This window comes from Panthera pardus, unplaced genomic scaffold (assembly GCF_024362965.1).
Source record: "Panthera pardus isolate Hobbes unplaced genomic scaffold, ASM2436296v1 HiC_scaffold_21, whole genome shotgun sequence".
In the NCBI taxonomy this organism is placed as follows: Eukaryota; Metazoa; Chordata; class Mammalia; order Carnivora; family Felidae; genus Panthera; species Panthera pardus.
The window spans coordinates 12155796-12175021 of NW_026526777.1; the positions used below are offsets into that span (position 1 = coordinate 12155796).

The 19226-nt window shown below is 37.3% G+C and overlaps 1 protein-coding gene across 3 annotated transcripts in view; it reads left to right on the plus strand.

Annotated features, from left to right (window-relative positions):
• EPRS1 (glutamyl-prolyl-tRNA synthetase 1) overlaps positions 1-19226 on the plus strand; it is a 72238-nt gene that overhangs the window by 13488 nt on the left and 39524 nt on the right. The window contains exons 7-16 of one of the 3 annotated variants that reach the window (XM_019465650.2): positions 2245-2371; positions 3073-3265; positions 5024-5195; positions 6946-7179; positions 8469-8553; positions 9065-9124; positions 9421-9441; positions 15527-15637; positions 17669-17805; positions 18551-18758. In XM_019465650.2, coding sequence (XP_019321195.2) covers positions 2245-2371; positions 3073-3265; positions 5024-5195; positions 6946-7179; positions 8469-8553; positions 9065-9124; positions 9421-9441; positions 15527-15637; positions 17669-17805; positions 18551-18758 — 1348 coding nt within the window. The remainder of the gene's footprint in view (positions 1-2244; positions 2372-3072; positions 3266-5023; positions 5196-6945; positions 7180-8468; positions 8554-9064; positions 9125-9420; positions 9442-15526; positions 15638-17668; positions 17806-18550; positions 18759-19226) is intronic. The other 2 variants (XM_019465651.2, XM_019465652.2) reach the window with 2 other exon arrangements.

Consider the following 19226-nt stretch of genomic DNA (forward strand, 5'->3'; position numbering starts at 1 on the left):
TTATGTACAGGTACTATCAAACACTATACACACAGCGTTTTAATCCTCACAGCCCTGTGAAGAAAGCACTGTTAACATCTCCATTTTACAGATGGTTTCGGAAACTGATTCATTCAACATTTTAGTAATTTGCCAAACTCAAACCTGTGCTATCTGGTTCTAGAATCCATTTGACTTAAAGTTCTATTGCCTATGTTTGTTATGGGTGGCAGAAGCCCTATTCAGCATAAGTGCTAACTGTGACATAGCGCGAATCTCACTTTTTTAGCTATTCCAATTAGGTTGTTTCTTGAGCTGATTACTATTTTAGTTACCTTGTGAATATTTCATAGTCTTGTTAGCTTTCTTGACATTTACACTTGTTAGAACTGCACACATTATTTCAGGTTCAGAATAATATCTTTAAAATTTTTTTTGTTTTTTTAATCTTTATTTTTGAGAGAGAGAGAGAGAGAGAGAGAGAGAGACAGAGTGCGAGTGGGGGAGGGGCAGAGACAGAGGGAAACACAGAATCTGAATCAGCACAAAGCCTGACACAGGGCTGAAACTCACGAACCGTGAGATCGTGACCTGAGCCGAAGTCGGACGCTTAACCTACTGAGCCACCGAGGTGCCCCCAGAAATAATATCTTTAAGTGTAAGATAATGGTTTGATTTCCTCATTCCTCTTAAATTAATTCTTTTGTGTAAAGCCTAGCACATTAACTATCATATAGTATGGGTAGTCAGTGATGAGTAGTTGTCTTTTTTTTCCTGTTTTTAATGATAGGTATAACATGATACAAGTATAACACTTTCCATGAAAACTGCAGTAGGTGTTTCTGTTTCTTTCTTGGAACTCACGGTCCTTTGTTTTATTTTACTTTCGGTAAACCTTTTATTTTAGCATAGTTTTAGATTTACAGAAATGTAGCAAAGATAGTACAGAAAGTTCCCACATATACCGTACCCAGTTGTCCATGATCTTAACATCTTAACGCTACTCTAAGGTACCATTGTCACAAGTGGTGAACCAATATCAGTATATTACTATTAACACCTAAACTCCATACCTTTTTTTGATTTCATTAGTTTTTGACTAATGTCCTTTTCCTGTTTTAGAATCTCATCTGGGATACCAGTGACAGCCTTTTATTTTATATAGAAAGTTTTGAATAGCCGTAAATGCATTGCTTTGTACTTGTCTGCATTAACTGGTGCATATAAATCCTTCTTAACATTGAATCATTGATCTAGAATGCTGCGTGAATTTCTAAAACATGGATTGATTTAAAAACTGGTGTGAAGACATGCAAGGAGTTGTATTTCCCTCTCCCCTGTTGACCCCAGCTGAGATCAGAGGTGGGCGAGAAACTAGGAGACTAGCACAGGGGAACGGTGGCTACCATCGTCAGTGGCAACTAATAAAAGTTCGTGAGAGCGGATTATTAAACTTCCTCACTTCATGCCCTGTTTGCTGCCCAGGAAAGTGTATTTTCATTGTTAGTGGTACAAGATACTGCTTTTTACCCACTTCACTGATCAAGGGAAATGGTGACATATTATATCAACAGGGCCTCTGATGTATTTTACTTGTAATTGCCAACTGCCCATAGGAATAGAATAGTATTTTCACAGATTGCGATTCATGGAGCGTTGGTCCTGGATGAGACCTGTCAAGTCCTTTAGTTGAAATCCTTGTATTTTGGCTTTTGAGAGAATCGAAGCCTTGAGAATAAGTGGCTCTTCTGCAGCTTCCCGATTCCCGCGTGTCCGTCCACGAGTTAGCACGTGGCAGTGGCGATCTCAGAGGCGCCTCTCGCTGGCGTGCACGAGGTGGGTGCTCCGTCCACCGCAGAGTCAGGTCTCTGTGCAGAGTAGCCCTGGACACCGTGTAGCCTCCCGTGTAGCCCTGGACACCGTTGTCCAGGAAGCAGGTTTCCCCTAACGAAACGACCACTCATTTCCTCTGTAAAAAAGAAAAAGATTCTCCTTAAGGTGGTAACGTGACTAAATCACTTGTCTCTTTGTGAGATGTTCCATGTGAAATTGTTTCTTGTGATGACTTTATAAATGTTGTAGTGTCTTTTTCTTCCTGTGAGGGTCAGCTTTTCTATCAGAGTACTTTCTTGTTAGAAAATAAACTATGACGGGAGTACCAACTAGAAGGATTTTTGTTTAGTTCTCATCTCCTCAGGAAGGTTAAGTTCAAGTATTTAGGTAAAACATGTTAATGAGTTTCTTTGTGAAATGTTTTTGTTTTAGTTACTTACACATTGGGCATGCAAAAGCTGCTCTTCTGAACCAGCACTACCAGGTTAACTTTAAAGGGAAACTGATCATGAGATTTGATGACACAAATCCCGAAAAAGAAAAGGAAGATTTTGAGAAGGTAATTAAAGGTGTAGTGATGACCCTTTGTCAGAAAAGTTAATTAAAATTAGAGGGTGACTGGATACCTTCATGGTAAGAAAATAAATGAAGTTTGTTCTCATAGCTGCCTTTTTCCCTCATCTGTCTATTCTGTGTCTGAGACCTAAGGCAAGCAATATTGAGCTCCTATAGCAAAAAACTTCCACTTACTGTTTTCTTCCTCAGTTGTACAATTTTACCAAAGTGCTATGTTTTCCTATAAGTACCAATTTCTTAAATGAATTGGTCACTAGAGACAGGTTTCCTTTCTGTCATATAATTGTAAGTGTGTGAATGAAACAAACACCAAGTAGGTATCGGAAAATGGGGAGGTTTCTTGGCCTCTTCTATCCTCTTTGTTCAGAAGCACTGCAATATGTTCAAAGAGAGGGCAAATGATTGTCGGTATGACCAATAATAACCAGTTTTCCAGAGTAAATGGAAAGCTCCATCATGAAATCAGCTTTCTCAGCTGAAAATTTGGAGACTAGTATAATGATTATCTTTTTTTTTTTTTTCTTTTCTGACCTAATATACAACTTGTACAACCATTTTCAGGCTTTTTTTCTTTTTTTGACTGATGGTGTATTATTACATTTGCCCAAATGCAGTATCAAGGATTGAAAATACACAAGAAAATGCAAAAGATAAGTTGATGGTTATTTTGGATTCTCTTTGCAGGTTATCTTGGAGGATGTTGCAATGTTGCATATCAAACCGGATCAATTTACTTATACCTCAGATCATTTTGAAACTATAATGAAATACGCAGAGAAGCTAATTCAGGAAGGGAAGGCTTATGTGGATGATACTCCTGCTGAGCAGATGAAAGCAGAACGTGAACAGAGGATAGAATCCAAGCATAGAGAAAACTGTAAGGCTCATTTAATGTCTTATATTTTAATTGGCGGTCTTGTGTTCTACTTCTTTAGTAGAACAAGATTTCTGTGAAAGATGCTGGTTTGAGACCCATTTGGGAATGTGACCCATACGTTCATCACAGGTTTCTTTTTTTCTTTCGTTATCATCTTTACATCGTTACTACTTTGTTGGTGTCACAACTACATGCGAAGTGTGTGTGCCCGTAGTTGTGCCCATAGTGTCTCACTGCACTTGGTCCTTTGCATTGCGTTCATTCCACTGCAGTGAGTACTTCTGCAATTCTTTGTAGTTCTCCCAATTTAAATACTTAGCCTTTCTAAGAGGTTCAGTGATCATGTTATTAGTACCCGAATCTTCTTTTCAGCATGTGAGTGTAATATGTAAGCTTAGTTAGTACAACTCTATACCTCTGAGATATCACTTAACGAAAAAGCGTATTTCTTATTCATTACTTGTCTCCTGAGCTACTGATTGGGGCTGTTTTTATTCTGCATTTATGTTGCCATGATGTCACATTTGGGAAGTGTATAGTGAATTGTTGTCAAATTGTTAAAAAGTCTTTTTTTCCCCTCTTTTTGAGGTTTCCCTAACATTTTCAAAAATAGTTAACAACTGTAGTTTTAGACTCATTTGATTTTTTTTGAGGACAAAGTGTCCATCATATCTTCAGGAGGTTCCACAGAGAGTCATTGTTTAATAGTTCTTTCTTACCTGCATGGGGCAGGTTTTCAGTATTTTCACAAGATAGAACCATAGCTACTTGGGACAGAATTTTCTGGGATGAAATTTGTATCACTGTTTTCTGTGATCTCTCTCTTTTTTTTTTTTTTTTTTTTGATCCAAGACAGTCCTGTTTTCCACTGGAATGACTGACAGGGTTTTCTGGTAGCCCATGGACTCAGGCTCACAGCCCAAGTCATGTTCTTTACATGGGCACAGGCTGTAGCACTGATGCCTGTGGGCCCTGTGGATCAGGCCAGTCTGGTCTGTCTCCTGAGCATGAGGAAGCAGAGGAACAGAATGCTTCTGCTTCAAAAGCAGAATTAAATTTGAGACGCTCAGGGGCTGGCTAGCTGTGCCTTGATCGGCAAGTGGGAAACACAGGGCGAGAAAAACCTTCAAGTCTCATGTTTCGTCTCTTACCCTTTTATTTATTTATCTCAGTGAAAAAAAATTTTTATTTAGTTTTGAAAGAGAGACAGAGTACGAGCAGGGGAGGGGCAGAGGCAGAGGGAGACACAAACTCTGAAGCAGGCTCCAGACTCTCTTAGCACAGAGCCCGATGCGGGGCTCAAACTCGTGAACCAAGAGTCATGACCTGAGCTGAAGTAGGATAATTAACTGACTGAGCCACCCAGGTGCCCCAGGTCTCTTAACCCTTAATGAGTACTATATCAGTGAAATGTATTGCTTTGACTTCTAAAAACATATTCATAGAGTACTTTTCCTAAGTGTTTTTTGTGAGACTTCTTCATAAAAAATGATGCATTTACTCTTCGTACCAGGTATTGGAACTATGATGGTATTTTAATTTATTTTTTATTTTATTTTTTTTAATTTGTATATTTATTTATTTTTAAGAGGCCACGTTCGTTTCTATTGACAACTTATTCTCTACATACATACAGTTATGATGGTATTTTTAAACTAGGGGAGTGTGCTTATAATATAAAAGTAAACTATTAAAATAATTTCAGTTCAACTAGGTTAGTAATATATTAGATAAACTGTAATATAATTAATCTTACAGCTATTGAGAAGAATCTACAAATGTGGGAAGAAATGAAAAAAGGGAGCCAGTTTGGTCAGTCCTGTTGTCTGAGAGCAAAAATCGACATGAGTAGTAACAATGGATGTATGAGAGACCCAACGCTTTATCGCTGTAAAATTCAACCACATCCAAGAACTGGAAATAAATACAAGTAGGTGTATCTCTTTCATTATGCTAGGCAGCCTACTGTGATTTCACTTTGATTGCCTCTACACACAAGAGTAGATGCAGAATAGTCAAGAGACCTGGATCTTTGTTCACTCATAGATTAATAACTGCTTTTGGGAAAGCATGTAACCTAATCTCTTGGGCTGTTTACTCACCTATTGATTAAGGTTATACTAGGTTGTTTCTAAGGTACTTCCTTAAGGTCCTTCAGTTTGCCTAAAGTTGCTTTTTACATATTGATTAGGTGTATTGTGGTGTGTATCTTTAGAAGATCTTTTTCTTCCTCTTATAAACTTGGATTCTGCTGGGCATAAGTTGATTCACAAAAAAAAAAAAAAAAAGTGATAGACTTGAAACTTTACAGAAATGTGAGCATTATAAGAAAATATGTGGGTTCTTTTTTTCTAGTTTCGATTAGTTTTCTAAGTGGGTTTTCAGTTAAAAGATTCTTTTTCTTTAAATGGGTTCCCCTTCTCCATTAATTTACCATATAAGGCAACCATAGAATGTATTTTTTTATACTTTGAAGAAACCCACTATAGATAAATGCTGAATCATAACTTCTGAAGAGATTAGTGAATGTAAATGATAACCTGTTTAGCTAACGTGACTTTAAACTTGTGGGTATAGATCTGTGTGTCCGTATGTAGACAAACACATTATGGGTGTGGTTACACATGTATACACAAATCTTTCGTTGTTGTTTTTTTTTTAATAAGTCTCTCATTTTTAACAGGGTGCTTACTCATTTTACTAGGCAAATACTTTGAATACATTGGAAAAGTTAATTTGGATGTGCATTTTCAGTATGAAATAATTGCTAAGCATAATGAAGTAGAAGTTTAATGAAGTTGTAGCCTAAAAATTAGAAGGCATAATACGGCATATTTTTAAAATTCAAATTAAAAGTACTTGTGCATTATGTACATTATATTAATCAGGAATTGTTTTTAAGACTATTCCATCTTAAATAGAATTTTAATTAACCTAGTTTTCTTCCCTTTTACTTGTCAGAGAAGGAAATGCTTTGTTCTTGAATTCATTTAATTACAGGAGATTAAGCATAGGGATTTACTTGAGTGTGGGATTAATTAAGATAATGGAAAGCTAAAATTTCCCTTGAATTATTAAGTACAGTTGACTCTTGAGCAATGCAGGGGGTTGTGCAGTCAAAAATCTGTATATAACTTTGGATTCCCCAAAAACTTGACTATTAATAGCCTCCTATTGACCAGAAGCCTTACCGATAACACAATTAACACATATTTTGTTTGTTATATGTAATATATATTGTGCTCTTAAATAAGCCAGAGAAAAGAAAATGTTAAGAAAATTGTAAGGAAGAGAGAATACATTTATAGTGCTGTATTGTATTTATAAAAATTCATGCGTAAGTGGACCCATATAGTTCCAATTTGTGTTGTTCAAGGTCAACTGTATGTATATTGCTTTTGTTTTCTACCATGGTATACATTGGCCATTACAGAAATGTGATTGTGGAATTTGCTGTGAATTGGTTTGAATATTGAGTGGGTTAACTGATTTATTTTCCTCAAAGACTGATGTTTTGATATGCTTTGATAATATTATGGGTTGCAAAACCTATTATTTTTAAGAAATTCCTAACTTGTAAGGAATTATTTCAAATTACTGTTGCTGCTTATAATGCACGATCTAATATGGAAAGGGTAAAATGCTTTATTTTGCTTTTAAAAATATTCTTTTTTTTCCAGTGTGTATCCGACATACGATTTTGCCTGCCCCATAGTAGACAGTATTGAAGGTGTTACACATGCCCTGAGAACAACAGAATACCATGACAGAGATGAACAGTTTTATTGGATTATTGAAGCCTTAGGCATAAGAAAGCCATATATTTGGGAATATAGTCGATTAAATCTCAACAACACAGTGCTATCCAAGAGAAAACTCACATGGTTTGTCAATGAAGGATTGGTAGACGGATGGTATGTTTACTGTTACTTAGAATTGAGAGGAAGTAAGAACGTGGTATATCAGTGATTTTAAAACTTTTGAGTGGTGGGGAGGATGAATGGGAAGAGGTGGAATGGGTGGGTCTCCAGGGTTTTTGGTCCTTGTCTTTATTTCATCCAGTGCATCAGGTCCCCTTCCCCTCCCCTTTATTTTAATGCTACAAACACGGAGTGCCCATTGTGGACCCTGGTGCATGGGAATGAAACACACAAGGGCACAGCCTCTGCAAATCTCAGCATTGTTTAGAAAAATAGTTGTGACTCTGGTCCTTTGTAGACCTAGTTACCACTCTCCACACTGCTGAGGCTCTGAGGCTTTTCTTTTCAGCTGGGTCCCATGAAGACCAGGATGCCCTGAGTTGAAGCAAAGACATAAATGGTCTCTGCCTTGGTGGTGAAGATCCACCTTGTGGAGCAGTCGGTTGCCCAGAGGATTCAGCACCTAGGAAAAGTTTGCAAATCTCGGTAGCATATTAATAACCTATATGGGATTTCTATGAGGAAGAAGAGTATGAAAATTAAAGTCACCTTGTAGCCATGTATCTGTGTAAACAAAACCTGTTCAGATGGGTTACCATGCTGATAAGTCAAGAATATTTTTTATCTAAATAAGAATGTATACAGTAGTTTCTGTTGGCATCACATAATAGTGACAGTATGTATTAAGTATTATATGTTGAATAAGATGTATTTTATACTGGTTTATTGTGAAGCTATATTTGACAAAAGGCAAATGTTGGGCTCCAGGCAAAGGGTTTTATTGCAAACTTACTAAAGTGTGCAAATTTCTGCAGAATATTAATAAGCAGTGCGTATATTTTTTATAACCCAAATGTGTATATTTTTTTATAACCCAAAGGGCTTTGTGAAGTACATTCATACGTGGATGACATGAGACCATCTCTTCTCTGATTTTCATGGTCATGTATAGAATAGAGACCATGAATATTGTAAAATAAAAAGCAAATAAGAATGTCTTAATGCATGGATTTTCTGTATTTGAAGATGTCACCTTTGTGTCTTTTTGAAATGTACTTTACTCTTTCTAGTACATTTATTTTACTGAGCAGTATTTGACCAGAGAGCAGTTTTGCTCTTCCATGAACGAGGGCTCACGGGAACCCAGTTCTTATAAGCAACTGTTAGTCACAAGTCTTTTCACAAGCTGTTTATAGTTTATTATTCATTAAGGCATTTTGTACTCTTTGTGATTATACATTAAAGAGTTCTCCTTGGTAACTGAACATTTCCTTCTTTCCCAGGGATGACCCCCGATTTCCCACAGTTCGTGGTGTGCTCAGAAGAGGGATGACTGTCGAAGGGCTGAAACAGTTTATTGCGGCTCAGGTGACCTACACTTTGTTTTCCGGCTTCTCGGTGTTTTTACGTGTCTCATTAATACCCCTTTAGTCTCTGTTATTTCTGTCCATTCTGTTCCTTATTTGTTCCTTCTAATGTAAGGGTAGGATTTTTTTTTTTTTTTTTTTTTTTTAAGGAGTATGTTTCTAATAGTGGAAAATTGAGAATGTCCTAAGCCCTTAAGCTGGAGTGGGACAGAGGCAGCCATGGTATGCTTACCTGTTGAAATATGTGCTCTTGACTGTGGCTGTTCAGGGCAACTGGATTGGTTCGTGCACACTCAGTTTTATATCCCAGTGGAAGTCAACAGTATTTATTGGGTGTATTCTTTTCTAACATGTGTAGAAAATTAATTAAATTAATTAATTTAAATAATTAATTAAATTAATTAATTTAATTTATAATAAATATAATATTAATTTAATTAATAAAGTAATTAATTAAATATTCTAATGGACACTTCTTGACCTTTAAATCGTTTTATTTATTGTTTTTCTAGGGCTCTTCACGTTCAGTTGTGAACATGGAATGGGACAAAATTTGGGCATTTAATAAAAAGGTACATGTTTTGACTCTTGGTCCTCCTTTCTCATGCCTAACTCCTGAATAATGTAATATGTGTGGAATTCATTAATGTGTTCATTGTAGAGAAAATTTTGTGAAGGATGTTGTCATTTTGCAGACCTTCAGGAAAATGGAATGTTTTCCTTTCTTAAACATAAAAAGAGCATTAAGCCTATTAGCTATACCAAGCAGGTAACCATGATTAAAACAAACTTGGAGTTAGTGGGGAACGGTAACAGTTTTTTCGTTCAATCTTTTATGAACACTGCATTTCATTTTTCTGCTTTCAAGCTGCGAGCTCTCTGTAAGAAGGTATTACCTAATGCTTTTATCTGCCTTACTTAGCACATAGCTTTTAGCATACATGTTATAACCTGAGATGTTATACAGCCTTGAAGCACAATCACATTTATATAAAAGACTTGCTTATACAAATCCATTGAAAATGCATTATTCCTAGTTTCAAAAACACATGTCCTCTAGTTTTCTTAGTGGCAAAGGGAAGATTGGGCTAACTCCATTCTCCTGTTCCCTTGTGTACTGAGAGGACAGAGTTTTAAAGTTGTATGTTTCATTGAGTTGTATTGAAGGTTCACTGTGTCTTAACTGAATGTAGCTTTTATTTTTTTTAACTATTTCTTAAATGAAAGTCAAGGAATACTGCATATGGACATTATTAATTTCTAATTGGAAGCAGATGCTTAGACACTATAATAAGGCAAATCATTAAAATGCCATGTTTTGAACTATAGTCTCTGTGATTGTGTTCTGTAATTTTTTTTTTCTTATTGCTGCTTGATTGTGCTGATGCCTTGCCTCAAGAAATACTTGCTTGTCTCGCATGTGTCTTGAATTTGTTTTATTTAGTCTTGTGTGTTTTTTGATACATAACGGAACTAATTGGTTCTTTCTGTTGCTGCAGTTACTAATAATAAGTACAAGTAGAATTTATAGGTAAAGTTAATTTGGAGTACTTTTCATTAATAAACCAAATTTTACAGGTTTTCAGTTCTAATAAAATCATACATGTGCACTTAGTTCAATTGTATGAACTATATATTTCATTATGGTTAGAGAGTTCTGTAGGGTCTGTTAAAGTGAACAGCAGATTTTCCTGTCTTCTGTTCTTACATTTTCTCCCTCTAGAGAAATCACTTTCAGCTCTTTTGGGTAATTCTTTTGGTATTTTTCTTGCCTGTATCTCTAAATAAGATGTGTGTTCTTCTTGATTTTTTTTTTTTTTTTTTTTGGTTTCAGGCATCCTTATTTGACTTCCTACAGTGGAAAGCAGGGATGTGGGTCTCTTACTTTTTCTTATATCTTGTTGGCTTTCTTGTAGCTGATTGTTTTGTTTTCCCCCTCATTTGTTTAGTTTTCTAAATCTGTCTGCAGCTTTCTGCAAGTTATCTAAATTTCCTAACAAGATGTTCTTATGCCTCAGTATACTTTCAGTTTCATTGTGGAGACATCTCTTCCAGAGCCTTCTGCGCTACTCCCTTCTGATCTAGATTAGGGCCCGTTAGCTTCTGAAGCACAGCAAGCAGTCTTCTGAGGTCAGTCATCATCGTCCCGGAATCCCCTTTGTGTTTGTTCTATGATGGATCCTCTGGTTCTTGGATCTCCCTTCTCTTTTTATTACTCTCTTGCTTTGCTGTACTCTGTCCTTTGGTAGCTCCCTGAGAAGGGGGCAAGGGATGAAGATTTTTGAGACCTTGTATATGGCCTTTTTTTTTAATTATTATTTTTCTAATGTTTGTTTATTTTTGAGAGTGAGAGAGAGAGAGAGTGCAAGTGAGGGAGGGGCAGAGAGAGAGGGAGAAAGAGTATCTGAAGCAGGCTCTGTGTTCTTAGCCCCGGTGCAGGGCTTGAACCCATGAACTGTGAGATCATCAACGGAGCTGAAGTTGGATGCTTAACCCGCTGAACCATCCAGGCGCCTGACTTTTTTTTTTTTTTTTTTATAACGTTTATTTATTTTTGAGACAGAGAGAGACAGAGCATGAACAGGGGAGGAGCAGACAGAGAGGGAGGCACAGAATCTGAAACAGGCTCCAGGCTCTGAGCTGTCAACACAGAGCCCGACGCGGGGCTCGAACTCACGGACCGTGAGACCATGACCTGAGCCGAAGTCAGACGCTTAACCGACCAAGCCACCCAGGCGCCCCCTGACTTTTTTTTCACTTAAAAAATTTCATGATTATGTGCTGTGCTGGGGGTCTGTTTTCATCCCTATCCATCAGAAGAACATGTGGCTCCTAGTTTGGAAACTCATTCCTTCAGTTCTGGGAAATTTTCTTGAACGCTTTATTTTTTCTCTACTATGTTTTCTTCTCTCTGGAACTCTTCTTGAGCAAATGTTGGGCCTCATGGACTGGTCCTCTAATTTTATTTTCTCTCTTTTGCCTTTGCTTTCCGCTAGATCTACTTGACTCTGTCTTCCTACCCTTCTGTTGAGGTTTTCATTTATGTATCTTATTTCTAAGATTTCTTTTTTATTCTCTGCTTCTTGTTCTGTTCCTGCTTAGAACGCTAACATCACTAGGAGTATTTTTCTCATGACATCTCTTTCCTGCAGATTGTTTCTTTAGGCTTATTCTTTCCTGTGAAAGGCGTATCAGAGGCATCTCTGACGTCTGGTTAGTCTTGGTCATCTGCACATGTAACATGGGCTAAGGGAGCAGTTAGAAGCCCTGAAGGGAAGGGGCACCTGGGTGGCTCAGTCGGTTAAGCGTCCGACTTCGGCTCAGGTCATGATCTCGCGGTCCGTGAGTTCGAGCCCCACGTCGGGCTCTGTGCTGACAGCTCAGAGCCTGGAGCCTGTTTCGGATTCTGTGTCTCCCTCTCTCTGACCCTCCCCCATTCATGCTCTGTCTCTCTCTGTCTCAAAAATAAATAAACGTTAAAAAAAATTTTGAAAAAAAAAAAAAAAAAAAAAAAGAAGCCCTGAAGGGAAGAGCTGGACATTCAGCTGAGACTCACTGTAGGATGACCTGGCTGAGTCAGTCAGTTGCACAGCTTCTGTGTCAGTAACTTTATATCTCACTTCTTGGATTAGGCAGTTTTTCCAGAGGGTTTCTTTCAGTTACGTGCCCGAAGTGTGAAGGCTTGGCTGCTCTCGGCTTTGGAGCTGAACTGAGCAGCCTGGTGCGGCCTGTGTGGTGTCATACGTTCGCTTAATCCCCTCGTGCAGAACCCTCCCCTTCAGCTCTTTCTGGTATCTGGTATCGAGAAGGATCTGGACACGCTCCTCCTAGAGTAATCTTCCGTTCTTCAGTGGGGCTGGGGGAGAGGCAGTTGCAGAGAGGGGCTGTTTCCACATGGTCTCCAGATTCCAGCATTTTGTTGTTGTTATCTCCTCTCCACTTACACTAATTTTTCTGGGTTTGTACCTTTAAACAAACAAAAAAAATCCTTTATGTCTTTTTAGTGGGGATGTGGGAGGAAGCGAAGGTAGGTGAGTATTTTTCAGTCTACTTTGTTTATCCATACATCTGTGGGATCCCTAATCATCAAGCACCATGTTAAACACATAGCACGGCTAAAATTTTTCATTGGTAGTAAAAATGAAGTTGTTCTGATATGTACCTTTTTGTTTCTACTGCTGGCCTTCCTGACATCTTCCCACATGTCCTTCACTTTGCCATTCTCTCTGACCCTTGCGGTACAGATCTCTTATTTAGGGCTCATGTCACATTCAGTCTGATCACTGCTTTGTTTTTTTGTGGCTTGTTCTTTTTTTCCAAGTTCTGCAAATAAAATGTAAGTGAAGCATCAGTGAACTAAATTTAATGCTCTGGCATTGTGAAGCAGTTATTAAGGACAGAGAAAATGTCATTCTTTGGACACTCTCCCACTCTTGGTAACTTAGCATTTCTGTTAAAGCATCTCCTGCTAAAAGACAAGTGGATTAACTCTGGATTAGCTGGAACTCTTTAAATACATTCTCCTTTGGGGAAAGAGCTTTATTTACAGAGTGTGGTATATATAGTAAAGAGAAGAGGGGACAAATGGATGAAGGAGACAGTGACATGTGGGGTGGTAATAATCTTAGTATCCCTCTGCAACTACTATAGTCTGTATTTTCTTAGCCTGACTTTTCATCTCAGAAGGAAACTAATACAGAATAACTAAATAGAATCCATTTCCATTAAATGATCTACCTTATTACTGATAGACATTTCACCAGCTCCTCTCTAACTTCCTTCTTGGTTTTACATGTTAAGATTTGAAGTCTTCAGTCAAGGCAGAAGAGTCACAAGCTTTATTAAGGTGTTCATTTCAGAATAGTATTTACTTCCATCAAATTTTATTTAGTGCTTTAATTTTACAGTCTGTGTTAGTATTTCAGTGGTATGATAATACAATAGTTTTTTCCCCAAATCTCATCTTTACCCTCATGTGCGCTCCTAGCTAGAAAATTTATGTAGAGACTTCCCTCTTCAACCCCAAACAAGCAAAGTCTTCCTTGAAATGAACAACTTTCAAGTAAACCCCAGTCAGTGAAAGGGTGTCCTGGTTGAAGTGTGTCAAGGGTTCTGGAGTCCTCTTCTGCCCAGTACGAGGCCTGTCCTTCCCCCACTCGGTGGTGTCTGCTAGAGCAACTCCTTGAAATTCCGGGGACCCTTTAGAGTAATTTGATCCAGAAAGTTTTAGAATTACAAACCTTTAGATAAATAAAAGTATAATTTTAGAGCTGTAAAAGACTTAAATCTTTTAATCCAAGATTTCCCAAACTTGTCTGATCCTGACCATCTATGGAATGCTTATTAAAAATAGATTTCTAGAGGTGCCTGGGTGGCTCAGTCGGTCGAGTGTCTGACTCTTGACTTCGGCTCAGGTCATGGTCTCACGGCTCGTGAGTTCGAGTCCTGTGTCAGGCTCTGTGCTGATGGTGCAGAGCCTGCTTGGGATTCTCTCTGTCCCTCCCCTGCTCACGCTCTCTCTCAAAATAAATAAACTTAAAAAATATATAGATTCCTAGACTTTACTTCAGACCATTACCTTGATAATCTTTTAGTGTCGAGTGGCCCGAGTACAGTGCCGGCCAGTGCCCTGAGTGAGCGTCTCAGGTAGTCAGCTGTGGGAGGCCGTCTTCTACTCCTTTCATCAGTTGAGGAAACTGACTTGTCAGGTTGGCTTGTCTGGTTGTAACTTTAAAGAAATTTCATCTGTCTTCCTGGCTTAAATACTGAACTGAGTAGTCACTAATTAAATCTTGGATCATTCTAGCCCAGTTGTAGCTGAATGAAGAAATCCCAAACGAGTAAGAATGACCTGTAAGCTAACTCAGGGGAGCAAAGAATGAAATAATAAACAGAGAGGCTGGTGTTGATCTACTACCGACGTGGAATATAAGCCATTAGGAGTAGCAGACATGGGGAAGTTCAGTAGCTTTTCTAGTTTCTTTGAGGGACTCTCTAAGGAGGTTTCGAGTCACTCGTAATTTTCAGAAGCCGAAAAATAGTCTCAAAGCAAACAAACAAAAACCAACCCAACAGTGGCAACGACAAAGTTAATACAAAACAAACCAAACAGCCAAGTTTAATTAGCCATACCACTATTTCCTGCATCCTTCTACTTAGCTGTTTGACTCTACACATGCCTCTATCTACATTTTCTTCCATACGCTTTATTTAGTGTCTAAACACTGCTGTTATATGTGGTCATCATGGATCATTTTAAATTTTGAACAGTGAAGTGAAGAAAAGACATCAGACCTAGAAGGGCAGCCTACTCATGTTTTGGAGGTGGAGTTAGTTTAGAGCCTCGGGAGCACGACCATTTGTTCAGTTAGCCTGCAAATGCTTGTTCATTACCTGTGTGTGCCAGGCCCTTGCTGAGTACTGGGAACACAGCGTTCCCTGTATATATGGCTTGCAGACCAGTAGAAATGTCTTGTTTATACTAAGATTTGTAGAATTGCCTTATTATAGTGACCTAATGCTATTTTGCTTTTGATGGTGTTGTGTTGCCAAACGCTAAAAACGGTACTAAAACACATATATCTATATTCTTTCAAAATGGACTTTCCAACAATACAAAATTACGTAACACATTTACCTGTAGGATTGATACATAACCCCACAGGATAATTTTTCCTCACCTTCTTATACCAGAGTAAAACATGACTTTCAAAAGAAGTATTTTGCTTTAACTAATTGGTTTCTTTTTACCTGTTAGTAGTTAATTCTTGGAAAGGAACTCTAAATTTCATGATTGTTTTTTTTCTTTCTTTCTACTTGACAGTTAAATATTAGAAGTAGAAGACTTAGCAGGTAAACCAAAAAATTAGTAAATGCAGTAACAAAGAAAGCCAGTTAGTATTCCTGTGCTATTATTTATTTATGAAGTTTTTAAAATGTCTGAATGTTTTAAAACGAGGGTGCATTTGTTGCAGGTTATTGACCCGGTGGCTCCGCGATATGTTGCATTACTGAAGAAAGAAGTGATTCCGGTGAATGTCCCTGAGGCTCAGGAGGAGATGAAGGAAGTAGCCAAACACCCAAAGGTCACCTTCACTTCCACCAATGTTATTCTCAGAAGGAGCAGGATTAAAGAGGGGACAGTGTGGTTTAGTGGTAATAGTGTGGTTTGGGGATCATTTTCTATTCAACCTTATTTGTTAGGGGTTGATACTAATTGAAGTAAATATTTTTGTGGGTTTCCTGCTGAAGAAAATTATTCTAGTAATAATCCACAACACGTCTCAGGGAACTACTACCCTCTGTGCCTCTTTTTCTTATTCTGTGGAGATAGTGTGGAAGTATATAAATAAGATTTATCTTTCTGGAGTCATTTTGAAAGATGAGGTATTACAATTCATGCTCTTATCTTTATAGGGAAGATGAGGTGCATTCGCTGTTAATGAGGTTATTCATCATTACCTTTCTTTGTCCTGAAGCCAAACATTAGACCTAGTAATATTAATCACATTTTTTTTAAAAGTAGTCTCTACACCCAGTGACTCCACACCCAACGAGGGGCTTCAACCATGACCCTGAGATGAAGAGTCACATGCTTTACCAACTGAGTCAGCCAAGCGCCCTTTGAATCACGATTTTAGTCCAGGATCTATCGCAGTATCATTTACTGTGTTGTAGAAAGTATCAGCAAAGTGAGAACATAAATCTTAAATGTAGATAGTGGCGAATTCCTCTTAAGTTAAAGCATGGTTGTCGTCTTAGATAGTTATGACTGCTTGGTTGACAGTCATGAAGCAAAAATAGGTCCATGTATTCCAGCTTTGGGGGTTGTCTATAAATACCTTCATTGTGTGATGGAGATTCGTAGACCGATTCACTACCCTCATAGCCTTACTCATAATTACGTTACGTTCACAGACTAACTCACGTATAACAACATGCATCACGAAGAGCTATGGATTTTCTAAGATGCAGCCTTAATATGATTGCCTTTCTATATGACATTGGCTATTTTTAACTTTAAAGATTTGAGTTATTTTAAGGAGATTCCTGATAAGATGTGGAAAGTGTGTGTGTGTCTGCTATTGATTTGGCTTTGCCTTTATCTTACATCTGATTGGTTCAGCCTGGTGAGTGGTAGTATCTGATCTATCACCTACTACTGTTAGTTTAATTGTGAAGCTAACTGAATGTTTTGAAATTTGAATGGTGAGGATAAAACTTTTTAAGGGTGCTGCTGCTTTTAAAATGATGGTTAAATGTATTCAGATAGCTTAGTTAATAGAGTAAGTGATAAAGGAAAGTAATAAGTTAGGAACTAATTGATTTGGAAATACACTTTAGATGATGACTGGATTACTCAATTTGATATGTGGAATTTTCATTATTATTACCCTCACAAAGTGTTAACAGATTTAGCCTGTTAGCATTCTGTTCTGAGCCCAGCAGAATATAGCTTGATACAATATACTAATTTTTCTCAGATGTATTGGTACTTTCATTGAACAGTTATTAAATACATGCTATGTAAGATTTATTTCAAAGGATCTTCTTATACTCTTTTCTCTTGAAGTGAAACAACTGAAAGTTAACACAGCATTCTTTTTATTCCTTAGGTCTTTTTTCTTCTTTATATAACACATTTTCTGACAAGGCAGAAAATTTATCTGTATGCAAATATAATACTTGTTAAAATTTGTTTTTTAAAATATGAAAGGTCCACAATTTCCTGCTGTGGGGACATCTGTTGTCCTGTAATATTCTGTAGTCACTGATCAGGACTGACTTTATTTTCTCCTTTGCTGAAAAACCTTTAGTGAGATTCTGAGGATAGCAAAGCAGATTCTGTTTGGAGGGACACCAAGGACAAATAATATGGGCTTAGCTCTGAAAAACAAAGAATTTTAGGCTGGAAGTAAGTTTAGAGGGACAGGTCACTTCCTCTGACTCCCGTTAGCGTTATTGGTCAGATGGCTTACTCATTGTCATAGAGCTGGGATTCAGACCAACACAGGTAATACATTCGGTTAAAGAATAAAATGAACGAATATATAAATCTGCATGCTGGGTTCAATAAGTTGTTTCAATCAACACTCTTTTTTTTTTTTTTAAATCAGAATCCTGATGTTGGCTTAAAGCCAGTGTGGTATAGTCCTAAAGTTTTCATTGAAGGTGCTGATGCAGAGACATTATCAGAGGGTGAGATGGTTACCTTCATAAATTGGGGCAACATCAACATTATTAAAATAAACAAGTAAGAACTTTTCATCTATTTTCTAATAAGTGTGAAAGGAAATTCTTAAGTTTATTCATTATTAAAAATAACCTAATTTAGACTCATTCATTTTCCCAACTGGTTAACTTGCTCAGGTGTAGAAACTCTCAATTCTGGACACATAACAAATTTCTTTTCCATAGGTGTTCCAATTTATTAATTGGATATTGGGATATGTTTTGCTTGTGATGTTGAAAATTACTACATCTGAATATAAAAAAAGTTCTAATGCTTATGGGATCCCTTTTTGTCATTAATTCTCATTATACAGTTTGCGGGAGGGACCCTTTGGACAGAATTTGTATATGTAACATAATCTTTATCCTAAAATCTGCTTTAAAATTATTTTGTGATGAGTATGCTACTGTCCAGTTATTATAGTGTGCTACACTTGTCAGTTCTTAAGATTATGTAAATGGAACATAGCATGCTAGTAAAATTAGTTTATGTGAACTCAGAAATCTTAATTGTCCAGTCATTGCATATGATTTCAAGTAATTGTTACATGCTTTAAAATTCTTTACATTTTTTAATACTTCGTGCTGGTGACTTTAAAATCTGTAAATATATTCTTGTTTTTCATCAAATATTAGACATTCAAATACACGTTTGACACTCTTCCAAAGAAAATTTCTAGCCATTTATTACAGATCACAGAACAAAATAATGCATTCATAGCAATTATGGTTTGTTTTCTCTAAACACTTTTCAATCTTATATCTAGAAATGCAGATGGAAAAATTGTGTCTCTTGATGCAAAATTGAATTTGGAGAACAAAGACTACAAGAAAACCACTAAGATCACTTGGCTTGCAGAGACCGCGCAAGCTCTTCCCATCCCGGCAGTCTGTGTCACTTATGAGCACTTGATCACAAAGCCCGTGCTAGGAAAAGATGAAGACTTTAAGCAGTATGTCAACAAGAACAGTAAGGTAGACCCCTGAAAGAAATCGTATTTCTTTTTTCCCTGTCATATAAGCCTTTTTTTTTTTTTAAGAATTTTTAAAAATTACTTTTAAGTACTTGGTTTTCAAACAAAATGGAGAAAAGATCTGTAAAATTTTATTAAAATGAAAAGATGTAAAAGGGTGATGTTTCCATTTTACGGAAGATAGAAGCTGAAGCACGCTGAAGGTGAGTAAGTTGCCTGAGGACAGGCAGAGCCCTTGTGCCTAAGTGCTGAGGGCTGCCGTGAGTTTCAGCCAGGTCTGAGTGTGCTTTTTGCACTGTGGCTCCTACCTGTGGTGGGAAACTTATTTATATATCTTCAGGGACACCAATCAAGTTAGTTGAGAGGTTTTCTGAAATTCGTCAATTTATAGATTTTGACTTTTGAAAATACAATAAATGTAATTGTTTAATTCTTCACTGTTTCACAGTGTCTGCTTAAGTAGTAAAGC